General features: G+C 46.7%; 2 protein-coding genes across 2 annotated transcripts; one reads left to right on the top strand and one right to left on the bottom strand.

Annotated features, from left to right (window-relative positions):
* Positions 1-3,980: 3,980 nt before the first annotated feature.
* Positions 3,981-4,805, top strand: LOC123134025 (elongation factor 1-beta). The gene is made up of 3 exons (XM_044553386.1): positions 3,981-4,183; positions 4,349-4,507; positions 4,628-4,805. Exons 1-3 carry the CDS (start codon positions 4,054-4,056, stop codon positions 4,678-4,680), a joined length of 342 nt encoding a protein of 113 aa, XP_044409321.1. The 5' UTR covers positions 3,981-4,053; the 3' UTR covers positions 4,681-4,805.
* Positions 4,806-7,220: 2,415 nt separating this feature from the next.
* On the bottom strand, positions 7,221-8,168 carry LOC123134024 (uncharacterized). The gene is made up of 2 exons (XM_044553385.1): positions 7,917-8,168; positions 7,221-7,806 (listed from the first exon to the last, which is right to left on the bottom strand). The coding sequence occupies exons 1-2, from the start codon at positions 7,996-7,998 to the stop codon at positions 7,565-7,567; spliced, it is 324 nt and encodes a 107-aa protein (XP_044409320.1). The 5' UTR covers positions 7,999-8,168; the 3' UTR covers positions 7,221-7,564.
* Positions 8,169-8,783: the final 615 nt, after the last annotated feature.

Raw genomic sequence — 8,783 nt, 5'->3', positions numbered from 1 at the left:
TGTCATATGTCTGGCCATCTCTCCGACCATGAAAAGACGTTGAAGTCTTGGTACGATTGGCATATACCGAAGAACATTAACGGGGATTTTGGTCTGCGTCTTCTCACCCATACCATTGTCTACCACAACATACCTGGATGACTTGCAAATGGGACAATAGTTCAAGTCTGCATACTAAAACCTAAATAAGGCACATCCTTTCTCACAGACATGTATCTTCTCACAGGGCATCTTAAGAGCACGGAGGATTTTGTCTGACTGGTACAGGTTTGCAGGTAGTACATGGCCTTTGGGTAGAAAACGCCCAAATACTATCATCATCGCGTCATAGCATTCTCTGCCCAAGTTGAACGGAGCCTTCAGAGCCATTATTTGTGAGATGGCATCCAACTGACAAGGCTCAGTGTGCTCGTGGAGAGGACGTTTTGAAGACTCCAACATTTCATTGAAGGCCTTTGCAGATTCCTCCATCTCATCGCCCGAGTCCCGAGCATCATCAAAGTCTTGCACCATGTCTTCCATCCCGGTACCATGCTCGTCAGTGCGACGACGAAGCACCTCAGCTCTGGCATGTTGGGCAGACTCACCATGAAATGTCCACACCGTATAACCTAGCATAAAACCCCTCTTCTGCAGGTGTTTGCCCATTTCATCATATGTCCTCTTGTGCCAATTGTTGCACCTGGCACAGGGGCACCGGGTTGTCCTCTGCCCATTTGCAAATGTGGCTCTCAGCAACCCCTTGGTTTTTGTTAACCATTCAATGGTCATGTCTTTCTGACTAGTGTGAACAGTGTACATCCACGCACGATCACTCATCTTGCCTACCTATTGGACACATAAGATATATATATATATATATATATATATATATATATATATATATATATATATCAGCATGTATATATTCATCAGTTAATGGAGTTTGTCACTTTTATTACGTCCACGCAACCTAGACGTTGATAGGTAAAGATAGGTCCTAATCCCACCCGAGTATGTGTAGATTGGGTTCGTTTTCCCATGCTCTGCTCCAGATCCGACGCAAAATTTCGGCAGCACCTACCCGCTGTTCTCCTAATACGCGTCTCGGCAATAAGCAGAAAGGATGTGTACCCGGAGAACAACAGGGAGGCATTGACAAAATTCTGCATCGGATCTAGAGCAGAGCATATGGGAAAACGAACCCAATCTACACATACTTGGGTTGTCCATAGATAACGTTGGACAATTCAAAAGAATCACGATTATAAATATGCAAATACATGCATATTTATAGATGTAACCCTTTCAAACGGGAGGCGCATAGTGGTCACGCATACTGATGATTGAAGACACCTATAGCTAGCAAGTTTCATCGGCACGAAGACCGGAACAGAGCAAATGAAGAGGGGAGGAGGAGATGTCATTTGTGCTCACCCACGAACGCAGAGGCGGAGCTCGTCGAACACTAGATCCTCGTAGCGACGAAAAAACTGCACATTTAAATTGAAAGATGAGTAACATAGCAATATTGTTTTTTTTGTCAACCTAACTAAATACTTATAATAGACGAGCGTGTTAGGGGGTTCCTTGACGTTGATGGAACCCTAAATAGCAAGTATCGTCGGTGCGAGATACATGTGGCCGTCGGTGTCGAACATTATATCCACATCCCACAAGTGACGCCGACGCCTGGCGTCCCGCGCGCAGCAATAGTTCTGGGGGGCGATGACGGTCGAACACCTTGGCGAATTTGTCTGGTAGCCTCTGCGATGAGGATTAAAGCCAAGTTTTAAAACTTCAAACAACCAATGAGTCAGTTTGGGTGTTTCAAATTTCAACACTTGGCTTTTAATCGTCATCGGAGAGGCTACAAGACAAATTCGCATAGGTGTTCGACCGCCATCGACCACGAGAACTTTTGCTACGGGACTTCAGACGTCGGCGTCACTTGTGGGATGTGGATGTAATGTTCGACACCGACGGCCACATGTATCTCGCACCGACGATACTTGCTATTTAGGGTTCCATCGACGTCGAGGAACCCTCTAACCCGCTCGTCCCTGGGCGCCCTCTGGTATGGCGACGCACGGTCGACGGGTCAGCACTCGGACCGAGGGATTCTCGGCATGGGCGATGGCGTCGGGACCGGCGGGACCCATTGGCTCCATCATCTATCCCCTCGGCGACCGGCGATCCACAACCCTCTTCCTTTTTTTCCTTTTTCCTCTTCTTCTACTTATTCTTCTTTTTTTCAACTTTCTTCTTCTTCTAATTATCTAAACCTAAACCTAGAACTAACCTAATCCTATCACTAACCTAAACCTATTAATAACACCTAAAACTAAACAGCAAATAACAATAGAAAAAACAAAAAAAGTTCACCTTGGCTCCGGCGATGGTGGAGGAGGTGGCGGGGAGCCGGGGCGGCGGGACGGGACGCCGGGACGCCTGGGCGAGGCGGCGGGGGCGGTGGGGGTCGGGGGCTGGGGCGGCGGCGTGGGTGAGGTGAGGGCCGGGAGAGAGAGAGAGAGAGAGAGAGAGAGAGAGAGAGAGAGAAAGAGAGAGAGAGAGAAAGAGAGAGAGAGAGAAAGAGAGAGAGGGGGGGTGGGGCGCGGGCGCTGGCCCCTTTTAAGTTAGGTCACAGCTCTTTGCCGTCTGCTAGCAGACGGCAAAGAGCCTAGCTAGTGGGGTGGGGCCGGGGGGAAACGGCCGTTAGGCCACCCTTGTTTGTGGGCCACCCACCCTCTTTGCCGTCTGCTAGTAGACGACAAAGCTTCTATGCCATCAGCTAGCAGACGGCAAAGAGCAGGCTGACAGCAAACACCCTCTTTGCCGTCCGCTCTTTCTTTGCCGTCAGCTTTCTGTAAGCTTATGGCAAAGACCTTCTTTGCCGCCAGCTAGCGGACGACAAAGAGCTGGCTGACGGCAAAGATCCTGATTCCAGTAGTGTTGTGTCAATGCTACTTTTTATTGTTGTTGCATACATGTTGCTATTGTCAATTTTTGGTATTGTATAAGGCTGGTTGTAATTGGGAGTATCATCCACTAGTATCATACCTCCGTAATGCATAATATCATATAGTATCATGTACTCCCTTCGTCTCAAAATAAATGTCTTGAGCTTAGTACAAATTTATACTAGAGCTAGTACAAAGTTGAGACACTTATTTTAGGACGGAGGGAGTAGTATTTTATTATTGTCATATATGACATATAGTAACATAGCATTTGTTATGATATGGTATCATGATATGATATTCAATTCTTTTTTTCTTCATTTAATTCTACGACACTTCATCAAAATTGCCTAGTTGGCATGCATGATACTAGCTATAATATTCTCATTACGACCAGCCTAAATGATGCGACCGATGAATGTTGTTGTTGAATGCTGATGTGAGAACGGTGAATGGTAATGTGCTCATATTCAATAAATGTTTTTTCAGGTGCATATTCAATAAATGTTAACAATTTATCAAACAGTTTTTGTCTAAGGATAGTTCAGACATTTTTTTTTGCGGGGGAAAACATTCATTAATCAAGTGGTAACAGTTTTACAATCATATGTAATGATAGTGCTAATCTCATGTGGTACATTTGCTAGCCAACATGCTGTACATGTCCAGCTTTGTTCTGCAATTGGCTAATCTTACGGACTTCAGTTTGTCGCTCCTTAAGCAGGTCAGAGATATCTCTTACTTGATGCATGTTCCTGGAACGATCAGATTGCCCAGCCTTGAGCAGTGCGATGATCTCCGCACAGTCAGACATTTTAACACACAACTCAATTCACACTCTTAAACTAGAATCTCAGAAAAGAACTCGACAGCGGATTCCACGGGAAGCAGATTCCAGGATAATTTTCCGGAATCTTGACCTTCAAGCCACCACGCACGTACGTACGGTGGATCTTGTACGTGGATTCGAGTTCGAGACGTACACGGATCGACGGGGCGCCCCTCCACCACCGCCTACTTAATGCGCCTAATCTAGTCTGGTCACGCTCCAATCCGGTTAGTCGCCTCGCTCCCCCTGAACCACCCTCGACCAAAACTCTCGGCAGCCGAATTGATGTCGATGGCGGCAGCAGCGAAGTCGTCGTATTTGCTGGACGTGAAGCCATGGGGCGACGAAACCGACATGGGCAAGCTGGAGGAAGCCGTACGAAACGTCAACATGGAAGGCTTGACCTGGGGTGCCTGTACGTTGATTTCTCTGACTGATACGATCTCTTCCTAGAAACAACAACAGCTCTGAGTTAGGCGTCTTAAATATTTCAGCACCATATATCCATTTACTTATCTATGTACTGTATATGCCAATTTTGATTGATCGGGTTCTAAATCGACTATCTCTCGACATGCAGCGAGGCTGGCCCCGGTCGAATACGGGGTGAAGAAGCTGCAGATAATGGTGACCCCCGTCGACGACCTCGTCTGCGTCCACGGCCTCATCGAAGACCACCTCTGTGCTTCGCCGATAGACGAGTACGTCCAGAGCTGCGACGTGAGCTTCGACCCAATCTGTAAGCAATTTTCCTGCCTAGCTGGTTTGATCAAGTGGAAGATTATCTCCCACGTATACGTTCCTGCTTTAGTTTGTCCACGCTTTTGTTTGGAACTAATGTCTGCGTAAACTTGCATAGACGTTGCAGGAAATTTCTCGTCACGTGCTGCTGGCGATGGCGGAGAAGATTAGTATCTAGTTGGGTTTTCTTCAGGGACCCTGGTTAGTTTTTCTTAGTTTTGTGGTTACCGGGTACTTAAAGAGTCTTGACTCGTTGCAATACATTGGAAGCAGTCATGAGTTTTATTGCTGGAGAATGTAACTGAAGCGTGATCGCTCTGGTTTGCCCATGCCAAGATTTGCAACACTTCACTTTATTGCCGTTGAATATGGGAGTCCTTTAGACATATGTTACTAGTCCATGTTACTACCTCTATAGTAAAAAATAACATATGTGTGGTAACGTGTAATATCTTATTTATTAGGCTATAGACTCATTTTGTTTTGACATGTGTGATGTTACTCATACTACTAGTAACTAGCTATGTTGCCACTTTCCTATTTTGCTTCATTTATTGTTTGCCACATCATCTATTTTATCTAGATATGTCTGATGTTACTATCTATGTTACTTTCATTATGGGTAGTCTCAGAGCCGTCTATGATTTAGTTCAGTACAATAAATAAATTTATTATCCAATCTTTGGGACAACTTCATTTTTCAGAAAAGGGAAGCTTTTATCAACTCATAATGAAGCATCAAGAGAAAACAAAACACTATGAGAGGCATCGAATAGTTAGAGTGCACATAACTAACACCAACGCGCGCGCACAGAACTCGCATAGAAGACAAACTATGCCTAGGGAGATGAAAAATAAAATGTAAAGAAAAAAAAGATCAGCACCGATCCTTGTCGAGCAATTGCAGCCACTTCAATTCGAATAATATGTTGCCTAAGTGCAATGACCTATATTTATTCAATGCACATCATGTACATATAGGAGGTGATCTCACAAAATTCCTATGAAAGATATCACAAACCAAACACATGAACGAAACCATCAAATCCCACTTTTCGACTCAGAACCAAACACAAAAATGAAATTGCTTGAATGGAACCATGACATACCATTGCATTTAGTTCCCAAACCAAGCACACCCTAGACTTCTTAAGTTGAAACTTGTTTGTTTTTTGCCTCGCTCTGAACTAAGGGCATCTTCAAGATGGACCCGCAAACTGCACACATCCGCTCGGACTACGGTGTCCGGACTGTGAAAGTCATCCAATGCGGTCCTGTATCGTTCCGCGGGGCGGTTCGGACGAGTTTTCTCCTACAAATTTGAGAAAAAGTGGGGGAGTTTTGCGGGAGTCCGGACACTAGAAATGTAGGACTCCGACACCCCCGGCCCACCCAATCCCTCCTCCCGGTCCCATTTCCTTCCACCTCGCCTCTTCTCCCCCTTACCTTGCATCCGCACCCTTCACCTCCGCTGCCGCTGTTGTACGTCTCCCGCCGCCATAGAGGCACTGTCGGACATCCGCAACCAGCACCGACGCGCCCGCTCGACGGAGCTGTCCACCCTGGAGCCGTTTGTACCCAGGTACACTCTGACCCCTGTCGGCGACCTCCATGGCAAACACCACTCCTGGCAAGTGTTTAGTCAAATGCCATTGAGCTTATTTTTAAATATTGTCTGTCATTTTTTAGAGTACGAAGGATGGTGAGCTACTCGACCATTGAGGATGAGTTGTTGTGCGATGCATGGCTGGTCGTATCTGCGGATTTCGTAGGCAGGAGCAGGGGGGCCTTTTGGGAACAAGTGCATGAAAAGTTTCACGCGCGAAAGCACATTGCGCTCTACGACATGTGCATCATTCAACCACGCAACGTGAGGTCGTTGTCGTATTGCTGGCACGCTATCCAGATCAGCGTCACCAAGTTTTGCGACGTGATTCGTCAGCTCGAGGCAAGATGGTCATTGCACGCGGCAGAGGACGAGATCGTAAGTTTTACTTCCTCTTGCTCAACTTGTTAATTGATTTATTTACTCAATGCTGGTCTATACATTATATGTAGCCCGCACGCGCTGTCGTTGTGTACCACAGGACAGAGGGACAGCCATTTACTATCACACACTGTTGGATGAAGCTGAAGTGAGAGTATGTGTGAAATGACATGATCCGTTCATGAATCGTAAGTTTTACTTCCTCTTGCTCAACTTGTTAATTGATTTATTTACTCAATGCTGGTCTATACATTATATGTAGCCCGCACGCGCTGTCGTTGTGTACCACAGGACAGAGGGACGGCCATTTACTATCACACACTGTTGGATGAAGCTGAAGTGAGAGTATGTGTGAAATGACATGATCCGTTCATGAAAAACTTGTTGGACATGCTGGATCTAGTCGAATTAGAGACATTGTTGTACTAGACTTAATTTGTATGATACGTATGGATGATTTATGTTATTTTTTTATCTGAACTTTGATGAATATGGGTTGGTTTGCATGAATTTCGACCGAGTAGTTAAAATGCGGTTTGAAATGTATACAGTTACGGCTGGAGGAGGCCTCCCGCATCCGTATCCGTAGACTGAACGAGGGAGAAAATTTACGTGTTGCCGTTGGAGATGGCATAAACGTGGCTTTGCATCGCAGCTGGAACGGCAAACAAAAGCATTGCTTTCATTTCAAAGAAAAAATAAAAGCATTGCTTTCTTGTGAGGACAACGTACCCTTACCAATTAGTAATGCAATACAAATTGGTACACAGTTAATTAACAGCTTATGCAGTACTACACTGTAAGAAAAAACAGCTTATGCTGTAGTATATAGGATATCATTACTAGGACGTGGCCAGTACTAACAAAACGTCAGCAAATCCATAGCTGACAAGGCCACTAACATACTAGTGGTACTACGTAGAAGGGCCAAAGAATAGAGAGAACAGAGAGGATGAGAAAGTGTTATACAGCTTAGTAGTTACTGTTACTCTATAAGCTAACTGTATTTCCAAGCAACCAACCAGCTTAGCTAGCCAGTAGTAGTACGTACACTGAGCTGAGGTCCGCCTAGTTGTGCGAGGGCGGGTGCCTGCGCACGTTGTGGTAATCGGCGGTGAAGGGCAACCGGCCGTCGAATGGATTCTTGGCAGTCGAGGAAAACTTTCTGGTCCTGAAACGGTTAGAGTCTGTACTCTCCTGCTTCCTCATGATCACCCTCTGCTTTAGACCCTTTGCAGGGGCCATTCCCATCCAGGCCAGCTTGGCCTGAGCACTATCTCCTTGGTCGCCGGTGGCCGCCATTGTTGGTTCTGAAAAAAGAGAGCGGCGGTGACAATGTCAGGGCCGAACATGCCTCTCGCTACCCAGTGTGGAATGAACACAGAAGTATAGAACCTTGGTGTCGGCGGTGAAGACTTACCTCTGCGTGCAGCGGCGGCGAAGGGGCCGAGCGCGGCGAGGAGGAGGACGCAGAGCAGGAGCAGCAGGCTCGCGCAGTTCATGGTAATAGTAACCGCACTACCGAACTCTGAAATCTGACGACTCGAGGCTGAAATGGAGAAAGCAAGGATGAAATGACGGGGCTATTTTTATAGCTAAGCTAAGCTAAGCCTCGCTAGGGGAAGGCGAGATCGGAGTTGCGGCGTGCACACGATTGGTCAAAGCTGATTGCACTGCTAGGCCTGGTTCTTTGTAGTAGTTCCAGGCGGTACGAACTTGGTTTTCTATAGGGCGCGGGCGAAAGTCTGTCCCTTGTCAAGTTGTCATTTGTCAAGCTGCGGCGTCCCAACAACATGTCGTGAACCGCGGACGCTCTCCGAGGGAGGAGGGTGTTTTCTTTCTCTCTTTTTCTTCTCCGGATTCAGCAATCAAGGCGACGGCATGCGAGGTGGCCGGTCGCAGAGCCCCATGCATGCGTGCGTGCGTGCGTGCGTGCCGGAGCTTGGAGCTTGGTCATGGTTCCGATGGCGATGGAGTATAATACGGCCGATGCCCCGAGGAACACGTAACAGGAAAACCGTTGATTAATCACTCTCTCTGTGTGCGGTGTGGCGGACGTTGAGTCGTTGATGCGTACAGGAGTAGTGGTGACTAGCACTCTGTTGAAGGATCGCAGTACGGTGCATCAACACGTAGTTTACGCACGATGGTTTGGTATACAGGGGAGCTGGGAGCTTTGGTAGCCGGTCCTAATCATGTGAAACGATTGATTCCAAGAACGATTAAGCAGTGATGCTGCTGTTATTTCTCTTGTAGCGAGGAGAGCTCGTGATCCTGGTCTGAACTC

The sequence above is a fragment of the Triticum aestivum genome, chromosome 6B (genome assembly GCF_018294505.1).
Source record: "Triticum aestivum cultivar Chinese Spring chromosome 6B, IWGSC CS RefSeq v2.1, whole genome shotgun sequence".
In the NCBI taxonomy this organism is placed as follows: domain Eukaryota; kingdom Viridiplantae; phylum Streptophyta; class Magnoliopsida; order Poales; family Poaceae; genus Triticum; species Triticum aestivum.
This window is presented reverse-complemented; position numbering and strand designations above follow the sequence as displayed.

Bases quoted from the DNA above. Each gene is read 5' to 3' on its own strand.
- LOC123134025 (XM_044553386.1), top strand. From the start codon at position 4,054: ATGTCGATGGCGGCAGCAGCGAAGTCGTCGTATTTGCTGGACGTGAAG. The intron at 4,184-4,348 runs GTACGTTGATTT...CTCGACATGCAG, and splicing joins AGGCTTGACCTGGGGTGCCT to CGAGGCTGGCCCCGGTCGAA. The intron at 4,508-4,627 runs GTAAGCAATTTT...AAACTTGCATAG, and splicing joins CGTGAGCTTCGACCCAATCT to ACGTTGCAGGAAATTTCTCG.
- LOC123134024 (XM_044553385.1), bottom strand. From the start codon at position 7,998: ATGAACTGCGCGAGCCTGCTGCTCCTGCTCTGCGTCCTCCTCCTCGCC. The intron at 7,807-7,916 runs GTAAGTCTTCAC...CTCTTTTTTCAG, and splicing joins CGCCGCCGCTGCACGCAGAG to AACCAACAATGGCGGCCACC.